The 20,996-nt window shown below is 36.4% G+C and overlaps 2 protein-coding genes across 4 annotated transcripts in view; one reads left to right on the forward strand and one right to left on the reverse strand.

The window, feature by feature from the left end:
- The window catches only part of LOC135688542 (adenosine receptor A2b), a 31,521-nt gene extending 16,248 nt beyond the window's left edge, over positions 1–15,273 (reverse strand). The window contains exon 1 of the mRNA XM_065205441.2: positions 14,878–15,273. The gene's annotated coding sequence lies outside the window, so the exon portion shown is untranslated. The remainder of the gene's footprint in view (positions 1–14,877) is intronic.
- Positions 11,497–20,996, forward strand: part of LOC135688540 (pleckstrin homology domain-containing family M member 2) — a 30,336-nt gene continuing 20,836 nt past the window's right edge. Inside the window, exons 1-7 of one of the 3 annotated variants that reach the window (XM_089115767.1) lie at positions 11,497–11,788; positions 12,786–12,893; positions 13,472–13,587; positions 14,240–14,349; positions 15,776–15,900; positions 16,583–16,645; positions 17,688–18,104. In XM_089115767.1, coding sequence (XP_088971893.1) covers positions 12,828–12,893; positions 13,472–13,587; positions 14,240–14,349; positions 15,776–15,900; positions 16,583–16,645; positions 17,688–18,104 — 897 coding nt within the window. In that variant the 5' untranslated portion in view covers positions 11,497–11,788; positions 12,786–12,827. Of the gene's footprint in view, positions 11,896–12,785; positions 12,894–13,471; positions 13,588–14,239; positions 14,350–15,775; positions 15,901–16,582; positions 16,646–17,687; positions 18,105–20,996 lie in introns of all 3 variants that reach the window. The other 2 variants (XM_089115766.1, XM_089115765.1) reach the window with 2 other exon arrangements.

Raw genomic sequence — 20,996 nt, forward strand, 5'->3', positions numbered from 1 at the left:
AGCAGCAATCTGCTAGAGCAGAAAGACAGTATGCCATCATAGATGCAAACCCATCTTATGCGTAGAGCTGCAAATCGCGGAAAAATCGTTGCAAAATTCAAAGACCGCAAGTAGAAAAAGGGTCGGGGCCGTGAAGCCGCGAATAAAAAATTGGACCCAATGATCAGGGGCAGAAGAAACGTCACCATCGGGTGATCTGCAAAGGTGTGCGAAGGTTGGGGGTGTTAGAGGATGTTTTGAGAAGAAGCCGTCCTTAAATTTAGGTTTGTTTGTGAAAGTTGAGATTTTGCTCATGGCAGGTTGGTTACTGTGCGGTAGTAACGGCCAGGGACGTCAGGGACGTTGGGGTTCCTTGAAAGGGGCCGAGAGAATATGATCATAAGGGGGCCCCTTTATTTTGTCTGACATCTCCAATCAGATCACAGGGGGCGATCTTTTCTCAAATCTCCAACCATTTCATTACATTTTTGGGAAGATGCTAGGAGAGTCGCAAGGTAGAAAACTCTCATCTTAAGCCACAGATAAATAAAGGAAGAGAAAGCTGTAGTATTCAGCATCTTTATGTTCATTCAAAAAGAAAATGTTTGAAGACGTTGACTTTGAAGGCGTTGTTGCACTTCAATTTTCTTTCCTTCTTCTTCTACTTTCTCCTTCTCCTTCGCATTGCTTGCACCTTCAAACTCAATTCTCAGTTTAAAACCGCGTCACATACTTGAGAATTTAAAGTATCTTATAAAACTTCGCAAGACCTTTCCAATTGTCATATCAAAATTAAACCAACTACAAGTATAGGGCATAATTATTAAAGAAAGCTAGGGCAAAGAGCCTGGGACCTTCCTCTGATCAAATTCAATTGTGTAAGTAATTTAGATGCATTTTTTGGCAACCTTTAGAATGTGTTTTTTCAATCCTTTCCCCGCTAATCATGGTGGGAGCATTCACTACATCACTGAACTACTTTAACATTCCCCACGACCCCTTTCGAGCTCGGCTGCTGCTCAACTGACAAATATCCGTTGATATACGCACAAAACATCATCCTAATCAATTTTTATTTCAAGACTGCATAACAAGAAAAACCTAGATATTTTTTCAACCTAAAAGAATAGCATTGCGAGAACATAGAAATGCATTGAAGATTAAAATGGAATTTTCCATGAATGGGGGCTTGAGCCACCAAGCCCTGCACCACCACCCAATTGAACAGTGACGTCCCTGATTATCATTTTTACTACAGCGATACCTCAATATACGTGGGCTCTTACTGAAGAAACCTATGCACGATAATGAAAAATTATTGATTGATTGATTGATTGATTGATTGATTGATTTATTCATTCGTTCATTCGTTCATTTATTCATTCATTCATTCATTCATTCATTCATTCATTCATTCATTCATTCATTCATTCATTCATTCATTCATTCATTCATTCATTCATTCATTCATTCATTCATTCATTCATTCATTCATTCATTCATTCATTCATTCATTCATTCATTCATTCGTTCATTCATTCATTCGTTCATTCATTCATTCATTCGTTCATTCATTCATTCGTTCATTCATTCATTCATTCATTCATTCATTCATTCATTCATTCATTCATTCATTCATTCATTCATTCATTCATTCATTCATTCATTCATTCAATCAATCATTCATTCATTCATTCATTCATTCATTCATTCATTCATTCGATCATTCATTCATTCGATCATTCATTCATTTATTCATTCACTCATTCATTCATTCATTCATTCATTCATTCATTCATTCATTCATTCATTCATTCATTCATTCATTCATTCATTCATTCATTCATTCATTCATTCATTAATTAATTAATTCATTCATTCATTCATTCATTCATTCATTAATTCATTCATTCGTTCATTAATTAATTAATTCATTCATTCATTCATTCATTCATTCATTCATTCATTCAAGGGTGATTTTAGGAGTCGAGCCCATTTCACAGAAACATTTTGTTTGTTTACTTGTCAGTTGTTGTGATCAAAATGCATTATAAACAACTTGCAGATTATATGAATTCCTTACGGATAGCAATATATCAAATTCAAATGTTGATCCACATCTGACAAAACTATAGGTCTACGCCTAAGGGTAAGACCCCCTATTCAGGAAAGCACTGCAGTATGTCAGGGTCCTGTGGACGAATGGCAATGGTTACGCCAATGAGGCAAGAATCACCTAATTCCGTCACAGCGCTTTTGTATTCTAGCGGTCCCAGTTGCTTAAAACGCCTTGACATCTACTATCCATTTCGGGGAACTAATGCCGATATTTATAACGCACTTTTGAGATCAGTTCGTCAGTAAATGCAGAGTCCAGAAAAGTTGTTAACCTTCCTTCAGACAAAAACAACCCAGAAGGCAAACCTTCTTCACGAAACAATAAAAAGTGGGCGTAACTTGGGTGTGTCAAAGAAGCTTCTATTGTTTCTCGTGGACCTTTCTTCGGTCAGAGGCCGTGCGACCGTAATGTTTTCCTAACTCTGTAAATATGTATACTTTACACGAAAACCTAACGCTAAGCCCAAATTTATTCATATTGAAGAGCGAAAAGCCCCTTGGAGTCTTACATGCTTCTATTATGAATGAAATGCTAATGACAAGAGCCAAATATTGAATTATTATGTTTATTACCTCTGTAACATGGCATGGCGTTGGCTTGAAAGCAATCATGGTTGGAATCTGAGAAGGTAAATATTTGGAGGTGCACAAAGAAGACTTTTGAGAAGTGATGGTGGGAAATGTCATCAAGAAACAGTTATCATTTACTTGTTGTACAGCAATTAAGGATAATTAGTAACGCAATTCTCCACGTATATGTTTTTGAACAAAAACGACACAGCGTTCAAAATGTTTTCAAAACACTGAAAACTGTATTGCGAATCTGTGACTTATACCTCCTGGTCTTAAAAACACAGCTCAGAATCTTGATCCAGAACTTGATGTTTCAAACGTGCTTTTTGTTAATTTGTTTTCAAATATAGACTCAGACTTTTTTCTATAAAGCCTGGTTCCCACTTAGTCGTTTGGGTCGTTTGGGTCGTTGAAAATACCCAAACGACTGAGAATACTCAGTGGAAACATACCTGCTAACAACCCAAAAGACCCGAAAGACTCAAACGACAGTTGTCAGAGATAGACAAAAATTCTATCCTCCGCGACCCAAATACCCACGCATGAATGATTTTTGCAAGTGGAAAGCGACAAACGACTCAAACGACTCAAACGACCCACGCTTTAGTAACTTTTTCTTCAAGAATAAGAGATTTTCTTGTAACCGCGTGTTTGACAAGAGCAAGAACAAGATAGCTGAAAACTTCACAACAAGCTTTATGGAAGAAGTTCAAAAATACGAGTGCCATTATAACAATTACTGGAAAGAGTTTAAAAGTAAATACAAAAATATCAAATCATGGCAAGCTATTGCACTGAAATTTATTGATCTAAAATCTTCGTCTGTACAAAGTCACTAGAGGTAGATATAGTTCACTTTTGTGTCTCATTTTCAACGGTTGCCTGTTTTGCTTTGTTCATAACAGGGAATTTCAGAACTGACATATCTCGTTTATAGAAGACACAGTTTTTCTTCAAGAGAGGGTGATGTTTCACAGAAACTATATCATATTTGAAAAAAGATAAGAATACTTAAACAATATATTCAGTCTCAAAACGAAAAATTCTTAAGAAAATCGAGGATGGACAGAACTAATAACTGTATGTATTTCTAGCTAAAAAATGTGTCTTAAAAAAATATGTTTTGCGATTCAAAGGAAATTGAACATCTGGTCGAAGCCTTCGCAAGTTTGCTGTGATGTCACATACCGTGTGTTGTGAGACTTTAGTTACCCTAACAGTCATAAGCGTACCGGCCGGGGGTGGGGGGGGTGGTTGTTTCCAGTATTCGAAAAACTATATCAGTCGGGCAAATTTTCAAAATTCTCCGCAAATAGTCGGGCAGAAATGACACTGGAAAGTGATGGGACTCAATTAGGTTGAACATTGTCCAAGGAGATTAGTCCAACGTGGTGATTTCTTTTCAATATGGTTTGACAGTCGAAGGTTTAACGGCATCCTCCCCCAATGGTACTCACAGGAGGAACTTTGATGTTGTGGCTCCGGGCTCACTTTGAAGTTGATATTAGGACATAAATAGACTTGCAATACAGTCCTCTGTCCTTAACGAAACTGCGCGACGCAAGTATGAGCAGTGTGCATATTGATGGCAATGACGCAATCGTTTCGAATATCAAATTAAGAAAACGACGTAATGCTATCTATAGACACAATCATTCAACAGATAAATAGGGCTCACTTGAAATGATAATTCAGATTTGAGTTGAAGTGGTGGAGTATTGTGAAGTCTCCATAAGAAAGAGAATTGACAAGGGCCAAATATTTCATCTGACAGTCATGACTTCGACAACAAGAAACAGAAAATACCGATACTCAGTTGAATGCAAAGAATGTAACAGTGTCTTTGATTCTGGCTACAAGGTTGCACTCATGAGAAGCATGCACAATGGTCAAAATCTTGAATGCATTGCCATGCTGGAAGCATCACAGTCATTACTGAATGGATACTTTGCAAAGTCTAAGGCTCCCGTTAAGTGTACTGCTGGAGAGAGCGGACAAGAGCAAAAGTAAACTAATAGTGAACAATGCCATTCTGTAATTCAAGAGATACACGAAGAAGAGCAGGCTAAGGACGAACAGGCCCATGAAAAAAGTGACAAAGAAATCGAGTTGTTTATTTCATTAACAAGGGATGATTACGATGAGACCTCTAGTCAAGATGCCAGCCTGGACTCCACTATCAATCAGGAACTTGACCTTGAAAGTCCTCAATAGCCACTGCTGTGACAGTTCCCAGGACGAAAATTTCTCCATTAGAACTTTGTACGAAGATTCAAGCCTGAATGGTACAAGACGTATAATTGGTTGTCGTACAGTGCAGGAAAAGATGAAAGTACTTGTTTTGCATCTTCAAGATTAAGCGAATTTCATTTGTTTTTAACAACTGGAAGAAGCCATACAAACTCAATAAACATAATGCAAGTGAAAAGCATCTAGATTCGATGACAAAATTGTATAAAGCCGCAAAGAATAATTCTTCCTCAGTTCTGCGTCAATTGGACAGTTTCCACTCCGAAAAGGTAGAGAGCAATCGTCAGTACTTGCAAATTATCGTTGATTGCATGGTGTTTGGTGCACGACAAAATATTGCTGTTCGTGGACACGAAGAATCATAACTGAATATTTGGGAGGTATCTGACATCAATCGAGGAAATCTTTTTTAACTACTACATTGACGAGGTTTGCCTTGGTTAAAGGGGAAGCTGCAAAGTCAGCTCAAATCCCATGCAAAATGGACCTCTCCTTCGATACAAAACGAGCTCATAGGTATCCTGTCAGACCAAGTTTAGAGAGGATCCTTACAGAAATTAAGTCCTGCAAATTTTACAGCATCATCATGGATGAAGCATCCGATATAAACAAGGTGGAGCAAGTTTCGATTTGCATTCGATATGTATTTGAAGGCACAACAAAGGAAACGTTCCTTGGATTCTTCGATACAGAAAACACAGAGGGTAAGGTTTTGTATGAGCTTGTGAAGAAGGTGTTTAAGAAGTTTAACACCGCAACGCGACGAGAATAAACAACAACAAACAAACAAATCAGTGATGGCTAATATTTCGCCCCGGCATACAGGGCTTCATCAGAGCAAAAGTGTTGACACAGCTATGGATGAAATACAGTCCCGCTTTGCAGAAAATGACCAGCAAATTCTATGTGCTTCGGCAGACGTGGTATTTTCAAATAACCCAAAGACTGAAAGCTATGAGTCAATATCGTTGCATTATCAAATCGAGCAAGAGTGCCTTAAAAATGATAAGATGGTTTTTGAAAATTACAAGAAGCAAAGCAATTCTGAATCTTATGGTAATGATGCTGCAATGCTTGTCCAGAAGATATTTCAAGAAGGTTTGCGTCAAGTACTGCCATTCCTGTATGAAGCAATATCATTGCTAGCAACGATTCCAGCAACATCTTGCTCAGCTGAAAGATGGCCTTCGACGGCTGGAAACATATCTCAGATCAACTATGGGCCAAGAACGGCTGGGCAAATTGGCACTACTCAGCATCGACAGGAAATTATCAAACGAAGTTCTGAAAAGTGACACAAATGCGATGATTGATACATTTGGTCATTTGTAGTGGAATTCAAGAATTAATAGTAGTATTTTTAAGTGATATTAAGTAAAATATTGGAAAATATTATACATTGCTGCCCTTATCCATGAGAAACTTGGATCAAACTTTTAGATCTGAACAGTAGACAATAATGGAGAATTGATAAGGATAGCCAAACATGTTTCTGATTGGTTTGCTCAACTCTCAACTGACTATGTTTACTTTAGATATTTTGGTGAAAGAGAACTCGTAATGTAAATATTTCTATGTCAAGTTCCTCATCACAAACAGGCTCACAAATATATATACGTGTCTCTGTACTCGGGCAAAAATCCTACAGCCATCCCTGTAAAAATTCCGCCGCACGCTTTTGCTAACAGTAGTCCTTAAAGACTAAAGGTATAACTTAAACACAAACACAGAAAGTTCACGAACGTCTTTGAGCCACTTCAACTCATTCTGAAAATTCAAACTTTACGAGCTCTATAAATATACTTTAAGGCAAGAGGAAATGTAAAAAGAAAAACATGAGTAAGTTTCATTAACGACATAAAATACGTAAAAAGTACGACGTGAAAAGATGGGAAAGGAAGGAAAGCGCTGACTAGGTATGCTAAAACAAGCTGAATGACGCTAAACTAAGCAAAACATACGTAAATGCTATCTAGCCATGCGTACGGGAAAGTGTAAGCAAGCTATGAAGAGGGGCCTAAAAAAGAAACATACAAAGGAGGGTTCGTAACAGTGAATAGTCTGAGAGAATATGATAAATCACTCGATTGAGCCTGGTACCCAAAGTAGACATCTGTGGATATTGTGCGAATTTGATCCTCTGAAAATTTTTGCGCTTAATGTTATGCTGCTGGTTAGCTGGCTTTAAAAGTAAGTCAACGGCATTGTATTTTTAAAGCCATTGCTTGAAAAATCAAATAACATTCCACGTGACTTCATTATCACATAACCTTCAACACGTTTATCGATCACCTGTGCTAAAAGATTTTCCGAATCTGAAGTAAACCCATGCAGTTATTCTGTATAAGGTAACTTATGTAATAACATGTGGAACAAATGAACTTATATTTCCTCCTTTTCCTGTTCAATTGGCATAGATGAATAGAAAGAAGAGCTTATAGAGTGCTATATCATAAATTGGTAACTAATAAAAATCTTGTGACTACTAAAGTGCTATGTCTTTATCTCAGTAAATTATCTCAGGTTACGTTTATGCATTTCTCAAAATTTGCTCTTCAGAAAGTGGTTTTTCAGAAGCCTTCAAAAAACTTTAAGCACTGAAATCAACGACAAAAAATAAAATACAGAAAGGTAAACACTACCATCTTTTTACAGCCTCAAACTCAGATGGGAGGTGATTGACAGAAAGTTCTCGAAGACCAGAGATCTGTATAAAGATATAACAATGCTAGAGCCAAGAAGATATTTTGACACAAGGATGAAACAGGAGAGCAATAAGAGCCTTCTTTTCAAGATTTCTTGTTTAGCGAATGTCAGCTTGGAAATGCTCAGAGAAGAATTGCTGCTTTTTGAAAATTGCTACCAGCAGCATATCGTTTAGATAAAAACAACAAGTAGTGCAAATGGAGATCCGGGAAAAAGAAGATGATTTCAAGGAACACGCTTTCAGAGAAGAAACATATGGAGAAGAGAACTGTGACTTCAAAGTGGGGATTTGCAAAGAGAGAAATGACCCCAAAGTGGACATCAACACCCTGTATCAAAAAAGGGTATAATCTTGCCAACTGTGCATACCCGCCGCATTTAAAACTTTGTACCTACGCTCTTTTTATTTGCAAAAACAATTTTATAAGTACACAAGCATCAAAATTGGTCAAAAGTTGAGAACAAATTAAAAACAATCTAAGGCGGAGCTACTCTAAAATGCAATTTTGAACAACATTTTATCCCAAAAACGAGGATTTTTAGGCATGTATGGGTGCTTTTCGGTGAATATTCAATCTTGTCGTCAAGTGGAGGTTATCTCACTCACTTTGTTGGCAAATAATGCTTGAACACCTCCCTAGAGAGAAAAAACTAGCAATCGCACTGCTTACACCCTAATAATTTAAGAACAAATCAAGAACAATCCAGCCTTATATTTGGGCAAAAATTAAGAATATGCAGCTTATACCTAAATTAACTAGTTCAGATAAAAAAGAGTGAGCACAACGTGAACATAGCAGCATACCCATATTATATTTCGTAAAAATGTGTGATGGCCTTAGCTGCACCCAGGTTTCCTGTGAAAGATTATTCAGGCAGCAGCCATATTGCTAAGAAAAGGCTGCGCTCCACTATCAGTCAGCCAGTTGCTATTGCTATTGATAATTTCAAGCAAAGAGAACAAATTTCACTTGATTACGAGCAACTCATTGAACAGTTTGCAGATTCATCTGCACTTCTTCATAAAGAGTTGAAACTCTGAGAGCTTAAAATTAATGTCAATTTTGACTTCTAACTCTACATTTCCACGAGAGTAAATGTATGGATTCAATTAGGTGTGGATTTTCGAATTAAAGTCGATCAACAAATTCAGATTTTGGTGCAACCGCCGAATCGAGATAAGTCAGTAGAAAAAGAGAAACCTTATGAAATATATTGCTTCCTTCCTTAATTATACGATATCAAGATATAGCTGTCATTGTATTATCAAAAAAGATCGCGTGGATTCTTTCAGGAATATCGTGAGGTGATCGTGTAGTTATTGTCAGGAATGTCCTTTAGAGGTCATGTTGATATTATCAGGAACCTCATATATAGAGATCGTTTGGATATTATCAGTAATATTATATATAGAGATAGTGTAGATATTATCAGGAATATCATATAGATATCGTTTAGATACTACCAGGATAAAAAAAAGATATCATGTAGAAATTATCAGGATTATCACAAAGAGATTGTGTCGATATTACTAGCAATATCAGGAAGATAAAATTGAGATTTTATCAGGAATTTCATGAAGAGATTGTGTATCTATTTCCAGCAATATCATGGAGAGATCGTATGGGCATTATCAACAGTATCATGGCGAGATCATGTAGATATTAGCAGGAAAACCATCAAGAGACTTGTAGATATTATTAGCAATATCATGAATAGAGGATATAGATCAGGAATGAGCAGATTTTTGATGAAAGGATCAAATCACATATCACTTAATTGGGAGCACTCTTTATCTTAGTTGTTTTGAAGCACGATTCTCCGATACACGGTGCAAAAAGTTTTGTTAGCCTAAATAGTTTGCTAAGTAAATCTACAACGATACTTTGGGTAAAATAAGGAATGAAATCTGACGTTACATTATGGAATGTTTGAGAACGCACTCACGACATAGGATTTTATTTGTTGTTATTTTACTTAAAGTTGCAATATCAACAAAGCTTAAAAAATATGAAAGTCCCAGATACACACATTTGATTAAATTCGAGCTTGGCTATTAATGACATCAAAATATTTATATATGCATTTGCTTCTACCTAGCATCCTAAGGTAGTTTTTAGGGCACTGAGAAGCTAATGCTTATCGAAAAGTGCCCTGGTTCTGCCTCTCGATGTGACCACACCTCGTGATTCCTGCGCCTGGAATTACAGAGAGCTAGCGACTCTCCTCACTCTGGGTGAAAGTTTGGTTATACCAGGGACTCGAACCACGGATTCTCGGGTCTGTATTCAGAAATAAACATCCAAATAAAAGCAAACTATTGCCATCCTAAGGTAAACTTTGGTTTTAATTTTACTGTCATAAAGATTTGTGGTGTATGGGCTAGGATTACTCGTACGGTTTTTTTGTAGATCTTGGGGAATAATTCTCCCGCTTCTTTAAGCTGAACTAGAATTTTCTAAATATTTGGATTAACGGAACGTTTGCTTTTCCTTTTGAAAGTTTTAGGTTGTTAATATAAGATTTCAGCTGGATATATTCCGCATGCTTTTTGCAACTAGTCATTTCTTTTCCTACAATTTGGCATAACTTTGCTCCATAAGAGGGGTTGAGAATATTTAAGTGACAAGGAAATGAAATCAGCTGATTGTTGGAGTGAAGATAAGAAACCTATTTTGTCGTTTTTGTTGTTTTCGAATCTAAGCATTCACAGCCAAATTCATTTCTAGGCAAAATCACGCCTCTGATCAAAATATTATGAAAAGCAAAGTTAAACTTCACACTTTCTTTCAAAATCAAGCAAGGGACAGGGAAAAGTTGATAAAGATATTGGAGGGTAGGACGATTCTTCATTTCCCTCTTGTCAACCTCAATTGAAATTAACGATGTGATTTCTAAAAACTGTTAAAACTAGGTCTTCCTTGAAATTCCAATGTTCAGAAATCTAGATTTTACCTGCAAATGGGACACATGTCTCAATGTTTTGGAAACAGAGGTAATATGCCTACAGGCAGCTGATAGAGGTGCCTTTTTGGCCTATATATGCTTCCAACGTCTATTTGTACAATCACAGCATTAAAATAAGTGCACCAGAGTAGTATTAGCGATGAATATATGGATCTGCCCGAATATTATTGCTTCGTTGAGATAGAACTACCCGAATGGAGCCAGAAATGCGATAAATGTTGCCTGATTAGAAGGGCTGCAGCTCTCCCAGCCTAGATGTCTACTATGTCCATATGTCCAAAGTATACTTGAATCAAGATGGAAGTTTAAGTCAGAGCCTGTTTCGATAAATGCTAAGAATGAAAGCATATCCTGTCTAGAGACGAGGTAGCAAAGAATTATTTTCTAGTGCTGTATCTAATTAGAATTGAGTTCTTAAGACATCCATTAAAGGCTAGAATAATTTGGATCTATATTGCAATAAATTATTTTGAGGATATTATTTCACACATGTTCTCAGGTGAACCGCATTAAAAGCTACCTTTTCCATGAATCCCATTCTACTCTCATGGTCATTTTGCTCTAAAAAACTCTCATATCTGGAAACTAATGACAATTGAACATTGAACTCTGATATGTTATCCTCAGAAAAATTTCTTAAAAAAGAATGCATAAGGCTTCATTTTTAGTGCCAAAATGCTCATGAATCGTTTTACAACAAATTTGTTGGTATCAATGACAGTTAAATGTTTGGTGTACTCATTTACTAGATACAAGCAGCGGTTTGAAGATTTTACAGCAAACCGGATTGATTTCTATATTTCATTGTGAAATCATATTTTTATTGAATCTATGTGCTAAGCTATTCAACTCAATTCAATTCAATTCAATTCAGTTCAGTTCAGTTCAGTTCAATTCAACAGGCTAAGCAAAATGCTTGCTACAATGAGGGCTGGAGGAATATTATTTACATTGATGGCCCCTCCAGCCTAGGATCCGTGGCGCGGGTCCTTCATCAGTCGGGCAACAGCCAAACGAGCGAAGGAGCAAACACCAAACAACCGAGCAAGGCCAAGTGACGTCACGCAGCGCCAAATGTAATTGAAGTTGTTGTTGTATGTGTTGTCGTGCGTCACGAGCCTGGCTGATATGGTGTAACGTTAATTCAGATATATTCAAGAATTTTGACGGTACTTCATTCAAGTAGCTTGAAAAGGTGCGTTAGAACTATGCAGATTAACACTTGCACTGCAGCATTACCTTTTTTCAAATGCATTTTCCGCAAAAGGCTTGCAGTGTTTACAAATGACTGAAGCTCAACAGGTAGGCCAGAACCTTGCTTGCTTGCATGCCAGGAAAATCAGCCCAATTGCAAATGACAGCAGGATTGCAAATGATAATCAGGAATTAACGCGATATCTATTCAATGTAGAAACTGGATAAAAAGACCGTTAATGAATAAGAATGCATAATTCCCTGTTTCATAGTTCTTAGCTTAGGCTGGCCACAGTGAGACGAGGAAGAAGGCAATGCTAGTCCCTATGAACTTCCTATTTCAAATCTGAAGCCTCTGCCTTGGAAATTTATCTTTTCTTGCTTTAACCCTTTTATATGTATCGTTGCATTTTAATGTTTTGTAAATGTGGCGCAAACAAAACGACTTTAATTTTGGATTCCAATGATAGGTCATGAAAAGTTATTTTCTGTGCTCTTTGTCTTTTTGGCCTTGTTTTCTAGATACAGTTTAAGCAAAACTCAGAATTTCTTTTTTTCTTGTGTCTACGCTATTTTCATGTCACTAAAGTCAAAATTAAGAAGCTATTATCCAAATCTTGGTAAAGCAATTTTAGGTCCAGAAATTAGGAACTTTAGGACCTAGCTTTTGAGTTAGGATTTTTATAAAAAGGCATGTAATGTGTATTGTGGATTTGTCAAGATTTATGGCGACTGAAATGATTATTTTTCTTTCATGTTTTGTGAGATTTATTCAAGGAGTCACTATTTTTGAGATTTATTCAAGGAGTGAGGTGGATAAAATATTTGGGGCCAATCCCCCCATAGGCACAATCACTGACTTGACACCACTCTGCAAACATAAGTAACAGCCATCATTAATTCAAGTTCCCCCCCCATCCCCCCTGGGATTTACAGCCTGATTTGTAGTTGGTTTTTGTGCCACAAATATTTGTAATTACTTATGAATGATTGCTCAGTTTTAGAAGCTAAGAGGCAGTGTGGCTGGACCAGCAAGCTTAATGTTGAGTTCTGCAGAGTTTTTTAAAGATGAGACTCTGCAAGGTATATCAAGATCAATTAAACAGGTATGTTTGTGATATCCTTCTACTGGCTTGGCCACTTTTAGAATACAAATTCTGCTGTGGTGGTAGTCAAGGCAGAGCAAATGGTTCTAATTTGCAGCTTTTGATGAGTCTCACTTTTAATGCAAACATCAGGCAGAAAGATATACTGTTAAGTCTCACAAAGGCCCTACCTTTGAATAAGCCCCCATCCTAAAGTAATTTCTGTGAAATAAGCTCCCACCCACAAACAAGGCTACATGGGCTGAGGTATTGCCTCTACAACAATAGGTTTATCCAAATAATTTTGCATTTTTATGCAGTCTGACTGGCCTCAAATAGAGCAAAAATATTTTCTCTGGCAATGTTCTTGGCTGCTGCTAAATAAGCCCCCTTTTTGAATCCGACCCCACTTCAAAAAATTTTTTGTGAAATAAACCCCAGCGACTTATTTTAGGACTTATACTATTTATAGTTTATATGGATCAAGCGAAATTCGAATCTAAAATCTCTAGAATAGTGGAATCGTTAAATTTTATTTGCTACAGTCTAAATTTCACTTAAATTAATTGGATGATTCATGTTATTTTGTTTTACCCTAGTTGCATCAAATGCAAGCTGAAGCAGAGGCACAGAAAATGGAAAATTTTGGAATCACAAAGCAAAATCCACATTTCAAAAGTCTGTTGCATCACATAGACATGGGTCTTTCATTAGGGTAAGGAGTATTCCACAAAAAAACAGATTTTGCAGTGTAGTCTATACTGTACTCTGTAAAACTATTGCATGTGATGTAGCCCAATAAAGTAGCTTTGTTTTCTTTGTTTTAGCCTAGCGCCTTACAGTTTTCATACCTTTGTGGCTCAAAGTGAGCTGTTTGTTATCTGATAACTGTCAGTTTCTAGAAGTCGTATTCTCCTGTTCATAACCTTTAAAATGTTTGCCATATTTTCTATGTTGTAACTTGCTTCAAAATTTGAAACTGATATCTTGCTTTTGAAAGTGAATTTTTGTTTCATCAAGTTTTCCAACTAGTTATAATTGAACTATCAAGGGTTTGCACATCAACAAAAACATCAAATCAATGTTTCCATGCAAACTTTTAAAGCTAAAGACAAGAAAGTCAATATTTGCAGACAGCTACCATCCATCAAGCAAACAAATACTTTCAATTCGCTGTACTAGGCCTCATCCATTCTTTAATAATAGATGTACCATAATTTTGCTCTAGATTGCAGTTTCTTCTTTTTTGTGACGAAAAAATTTATGACTTTTGTGCTTTTTTCCATGAAGCCATTTTAGATTATTTTTTTCTATTATATGGTCAGTAAGTTCTTTGGTGCAAATAATTTTTATTGTTTTCTGTATAGTTTGAATGAACCAAAACATGGATATTGGCCACTTGTTAAAAAGGTCTGTCATAAATCCACAATCCAGATGGTGCAAAGCCATCATGAAGCTGCTGATGAAATTAAACGAGGTTTGTTTGATACACAAGTAATGCTTAGCTTACTTAGACATCACATAGTACTTTGTCAATCGTTTTTATTTGAATGGGCAAGTTTACCTTTGGGTAGATGTCTACACTGCACCTAAGTGCCAAAATGTGTTTCAAAAGAGACAACTTTTTATCCAAAAGCGTGATAAATCGTAATTGATCTTGGCAAGTATGTTGTTACACACATGTTAAATTCTCAAAAAAAATATAATTCAGTTGATAAAGAGAAAACCGAAGGTTCTATTGCCCTTGAAAATTGGTGTGCTAGCCCAGCTCTGCTTCTATTTGTACAGGAAATCGATGGTTTGTGTAAAGCAAGTTGGTTTTTATTTTAAAATGAAATAAGAAAATTTTAACTGATAAAAACGCCGCTAGAAGGCAAAGTTCTAGCTGAACAACACAATTATGATCCAAAACCCAAACATGCAAAACAGTTTCTTTCGATCGTTGCCATTTTTCACAGCGGGAATTTTCAAAATTTCAAAAAAGGAAGAATATCCAGATTCATACCTTGCGATGAACATCCTAAAAGCTTTGTTCTTCCAGAAAAGTGATTTCTTTACATGCGTGAAAAGCTCTTGTGTTTCCCAGTCGTCGTAGCTCACTGCACGAAACTGCTCAAGAAATCGTGCATCAACTCAGCTATGCTTCCTTTATTTCTAAAAAACGGAAAGCAGAATGAAGGCATAGAGAGTCTAGCTCTATTATTCAAATTTTGCATCTTTCATCAGATCTTTGTTCGCTGTACATTGCAAGTAAAAGATGTGAATTCTCTAGAAAATAAAAAAGCATGGCTTATGTTTTTCTTATAAGGTCGAAGATTTGCGTGCATTAACAGAGATATTTCTTGCGAAACGGCGTCGAATTAATGAAATTTTAAGATAAAAGGGAACTGCAAAATGCTTTTGGCCCATAGTAGCAGGATTTGCCCTCGTATGGCAATAGCGGGGTGTCTGTCTGAAAAGTTTGAATATTCTACGAGTTTTCCTGAGTGCGATGTGCAGCTTCTTCTCCTTGTCTTCAATTATTAATCAATCATTGTTTATTCAATTATTGTCAATATTTTCAAGATTCAACCGAAAAATACGAAAACCATTCTTCAAATGCAATCTCAGTTGAATTAACGTTATCTCTAGTTGTTGTATTTGGTCGTTATTTATGTTTATACAATATTAGTACTGGTAGGCTATCAGTTAATTAACTGGAAAAGTGTATTACCACAGTTAAATCAAATATTTCTCCTTCTGTTTGCTTTTAGAGTGTTTGAATGGAAAGAATATGTCTTCTCGAATTTGTAGAAGCTTTTGGATCTCATCATATGAAGGCAGTTGTTTTTTACTGTACCTCAACATATTAGCGCTTTATAACGCATCACCATTAGTCTCAAATGTTATGCATTTATATTTAGGTCATATTTGGCTGTACCTGACGTTTATGGAAAGTTCACTTCCAAGTTATATCAAGCTCTTGCGAACCAATGAAAAAAGTCTTAGACTGTTCTACAGAAAATACGCGCTACTCCGAGATACAGAGGTAAGAAAATGAATTATTATTTAAGAAAAATTAGAGCTAAAGGAAGGTTATTTAACGGTGCAGTAGTTTTAAGGGAGGTCATTGCATAGCTTGACAAGAGTATGAATAGTGAAAGGAATTTAAATTTGAGCTTGGTTTTATCGTTTTTACCTGGCAAGGTGGAAATGCCAAGCCATAGGTCATTTTACTTGAATTCAGTTATAAAGAAACTGCCATTAAAAAAGAGAAATTTGTGGATGGCAACTGGGCAAAATCCAGATGAAGGTTGTGGTGTTTTCTGAACTTGATGTGAAAGTATTCATAATATTCGTGTTAAGAGTTGTTGTTCGGGAGACATCCAGTCTCACTTTACTAATCTTCCGATTTACATGAAGTAATATACAGAGGGTTATAATGATATGTATCATTACAGTATAAAGCATTGAAAACAGGTATTCTTGAATGAACCCAAGCTGGATCATCCTTTTGTCTCTATACCTTACTTCCAAAGACACTGAGGATTTTGAATGCGATGCCTTAGCTTTTATACTTTGAAGAAAATAAAGCTATTTGTTAATATGCATACTTCATTCTTTCAGATGCGTATATTTCTCTCTAAACTCTCAAAATTAAATGTTGGGATATTGAATGTTTGCAATGTTTTTATGAAATTGATATCATAATAGGTTTGAAATTGTTTCAGCGGTGCATGATTTTTGAGCAGCTTCTAGTCGGCCTGGAAATGGTTATATTTGTCTTGGACTTTGTAAGTTTTCGATGATCTTCAATCTGTGTAAACATATTTGATATATTGTTATCTGATAAAAAATTCCGCCTTGGTTTTTTAAATCAGTAGTATTGAAAGTACAAATTAATTACTAAATCGGCAAAATTATCAAAGATTTTCGTAGTCAAGACTATTTTTTTGCATCTGCGAATATTTAGCAATTCTGCATCGGCAGATTGAAGTTGAATCCACGTGGAAATTGCAGTGCCAAATAAGCTTTTGATCCGGAATGCAGAAATTTTTTATCCAAGTTTATCTTAAAAACAGCTTTTTCCGTCACAAGAAACAAATAAGATTTCTCATATTTTCATCATAAATGTGAAGAAGAATGTAAACGTTTCCTGTTGTTTTTAGCTCATTTTTGATTTAAAAGTGAAGTAGTGAGGTTAAATCGCTTTGGCTTAGGAGCTGTGAACAAAACATGAGATATTTGAAGATTTTTCAAAATTTAATTAAGGAACGTGCTTTGGTGTTTTGAGCAGGACTGTTGTTCTAAGTTGCATCCCCGAGTTTCTTGCTTAATGCAATCATCAGGCAATAATCAAAGAAGATCATCGTACATTATTTTCTCCATTTATTAATTCAACTTGCGACTTTAAGTAAGATATGGAAAGCTTGTTAGCATAAATGCTCATTTTATTAATAACGAGATTGTTCAAAGCTCATTTTGCTATTGATTTTTTTAACCTTTTTAGCAAATTTTTGATAAAGGCATTACAAGTAATTTTAAAACCTAAGTAAAAAAATTATGACTTCAACGGAATAACAGGCATGAGGCTATTTGTTTGATGCTAAACGAAAATTTCCTTCTGTTTTATCATTGAATTTGCATTATATACTGCATTAACTAGATTTTGCAGGCTAAATCTTTTTAATCTTGTTGCTTGAAAAGTAAAGTATAATTTGGTCATTTTATGTTCTGTGGTTTTATTGTAATAAGATAGACTCCATAATTTGTAAATCTACTAGCTGACGCTGGAGATATTTTCCTCTTTCTGTTGACGTCATTGATTTTTTTCAGAATTCGCCGCTCAGCAGCTTTTCTCGTGAGCCATTATTCAAACCTCATGAGTTTTATGCCGCCAAGAAAAATTCTAAGGGCACCGAGCAGTCGTTTGCTGTGCCTGTTGGCGCACAACCATTGCAGGTCTCAAGTGGAACTCAGACACCGCCAGATGTCACTATAAGCGATGAAACAGACGGTGTCAATGCGCGGTCGACTCCTGACTTATTGCGTCAGGCAACAAATTCCCAGCACTCAGGCAGCTCTGCGGTACACGCACACCGTAATCCTTATGATGACGATATCGTTACTCATCTGCGCTCACGTAAACGAGGCGACAGTGCAAAGAGGAAACCAAAAGTCAGGCTTGAAAGCGAGGATAGCGTTAGTGGGACATTTTCAAATGAGCTCGAGGATGACAATTATATTCCAGAGGTAATTTGAGGCTATGCTTCAAGAATCTTATTCAGCTATCAAGCAGCGTCTCGCCATTTCCCTTCATTCAGCTATCAAGCAGCGTCTCGTCATTTCCCTTTCGAAACTTCATTTGCTTGCTCTCACTGTATATTTCATTTCATTCCCAAATATTTATGCAAGGTGACCCTCCAGATCTTATGTCTTTTTTCAGGGAGTCATGCTAAAAACTTACGATATTAAAATTAAATTATTGTTGATATACTAGATTGAATTATAAAAATTTTGATTACTGTTTTCTAAACATTTAAGAAATGCTTAATAGTACGAAAAATAAGTAATACATCCTAAGTAAAGCATGCCTTAGATTTTCTTTTATAAATGAGCTAAAAATCCTTGAAGATTTTGCTCTGCTAGGCAATCGCTGCTCCTCTGTAGAAGGCTTTGCCGAAGCAGCTTACATTTCTTGCTAGTCGAATAAAATCAAAATTCATGATACGTTTAAGAAAGAAGAATCTCGGAGTTTGGAGGTTTCCATGACTGAATTGACTCACTGAATATATTTTTCACCTTAGCCTGGCATTGTTTACATCTAGTCTTGTTGTGTAAACTCAACATTGAATGTTTCTGATAACGCCAAAGCTAATTCATTCCTTGTGTAAATGACCGAAAACTTGATAAATCCCAAATTTTTCTTGTTCACAATGCAACCTTTTCCTCGCTGCCATAAAGTTTTCTCTTAACACTCATTGATCTGGATGTCTCTTGATCTCCCTTCTTTTCACCCCAGCTTCTTCCTGCCGGGAACGCCTTTTCCTAGAAGAATTCTCAGGGCTACGCCTTTTTACTGTTACATATAAGCATTTTTGCGAGCTATCCTCAAAGTAGATCTTCTGAATTTATGCTAAAACGACATTTTATCGGTAATGCAACTACGTAAAAAATATATCTTGCATTTTATCTCTACTCAAAGCAGGGCCGCATTTACATCTGTTGGGGCCCTGGGTCCAAAGTTGATTAGGGCCCCCAAAAAAATTATGTCACATAAATTTTTCTTGGCTGAACATAATCAAAACGAACCAATTCAAACACAAGATTGAAATCAAGAGCACGTTAAAGGCTTTTCAAAATCTTGCTAGGGGCCCCCTAAATCTAAGAATTGTAGGCCCCAGTTGGCCCATATGTAAATGCGTCACTGACTCAAAGCGCTCAAAAGACAAACCCTTCTCCAGAGTCATTTAGAGGACTGGCTGTCTGTTTTTATCATTTTCGCAGAGTGAAACTGTTCAGAAAAGAGCTCTTTGCTTCTTTCTAGGTTTGTTTTAAGTGCTTCCTTTTGATGCTCATTCACTCGAAGGGCTTGGAGTGAACCTTTGTTATGACGTCATTGTGGCCTTTTCCTTGATCATTTTGCAACTAAATCTTTGTCAATAAGATACGCTTGAAATTGAAAATTCTTGTGTCATGAGAGCCGCCAACCTCTGAAAATCGTTCTTTTGATTCAATATTTGAATTCATGCTTGGAAAAGGAACTCGAAAGTATGTAAACCTGTAGAATTGCTCTCGAAATTGCCTTCTGTCTAGCGAAAGGCTGAGGGATTTGATTAGGGAAAAGTGGAAGTTGTGATGACAGATATTTTGCAGGCAAAAGCAGCTGTACAATCAAATTGTTTGTGGGGAATTAACACGAGTAAATACAAATATCACATTCGTTTGGTATTGCTCGATTTCTTATTAATGTTTCTGTTTAAGCCATAAACCGGAACAAGGAACTCTGTATCCCTCCTCATCTATAAGGATAACTATGTTTATTCAGCCAATTTATGATTTTATTTTTTGTGTATGCCTCAATTTGGAGGACAGAAATTTAGCTACACGATTCCTGCAGATGCGAGTCCAGTTTTAAAGATGATTGTTGGAATACTCCAACATCTAAGCCACTTTGGGTGGGCACGCCCTAAAAGTTTAGCATCTTTGGGTTTATTTCTACTCTTCAAGTCGTCGTTAACCATATCTGCTAAAATCTGATACCTGTGATTTATCTGGAGTCTGTTTGCAAGCACATTTTCTGGGATGTTCTTTACATTCTGTGGTCAAAAACGTCTTCTGTGATCAAAACGTCTTGCTTTCTTACCATGTCACTTGCCACAGACAGTCGCAACACATAATTTATCTCAAGAATGTTTCTGTCGTATTTGCATTTTTTTGAGGTCGATGGGAATTTAGGAATATAACTCATCGTGTAATTTGTGCACTAAGCCCTTCGTATTTTATAAAGAAAGTATCCTCTTTGGGTATTGATGGGATATTGAAGGCATATTGAATGCATCTTGCTTTCCTTTTTAAACTTGCTTGAGCCGTATTCTTTTGTCGTGGAAGACTATAATGCTTCCATTCCGATATGCATGTGGCAAGATATAAGCCGGGCGAACTAAATAATTCAAATAATATTAAAATCATTCAGTTGAACCTAGGTTTCCCTTGTCAAACTTGAGGGGCAAATCACTCCAAGAAAATCTCATACACCTTTTGTGAAAATCCTGTTCTTTTATCTGAAAATCCCTAGAAACCCTTTTGTTTTAGGCAAAATCTCGTACGCTATTTTCAAGAGTTGCCCTTCGGTCAAACTACAGCTTACTGGCATTTGAAATGTGGACATGCAAACCGCTCCGATTGACAAGTTAAAGAAAATTTTAATATGAATTTAAACGATGTTGCCTTTAACTTCAGTTCCCCCTTCAGTCTTTTCTAGGGGTCACCCCGAGTACTGTGTTACTGAGAATTTATTGATGCAAAATCTAGAATTGAAGTTTAAGAAATAAAGCTTTAAAAAATGCTGACTGTCCTGTTGCTAGAAAAGATATAATGCACAAAATTCTGTGATACTTAATTGACCTACATGCTTGCTCTTTC

Source organism: Rhopilema esculentum, unplaced genomic scaffold (assembly GCF_057945365.1).
Source record: "Rhopilema esculentum isolate cy_ngs unplaced genomic scaffold, ASM5794536v1 HiC_scaffold_36, whole genome shotgun sequence".
NCBI classification, from domain to species: Eukaryota; Metazoa; Cnidaria; class Scyphozoa; order Rhizostomeae; family Rhizostomatidae; genus Rhopilema; species Rhopilema esculentum.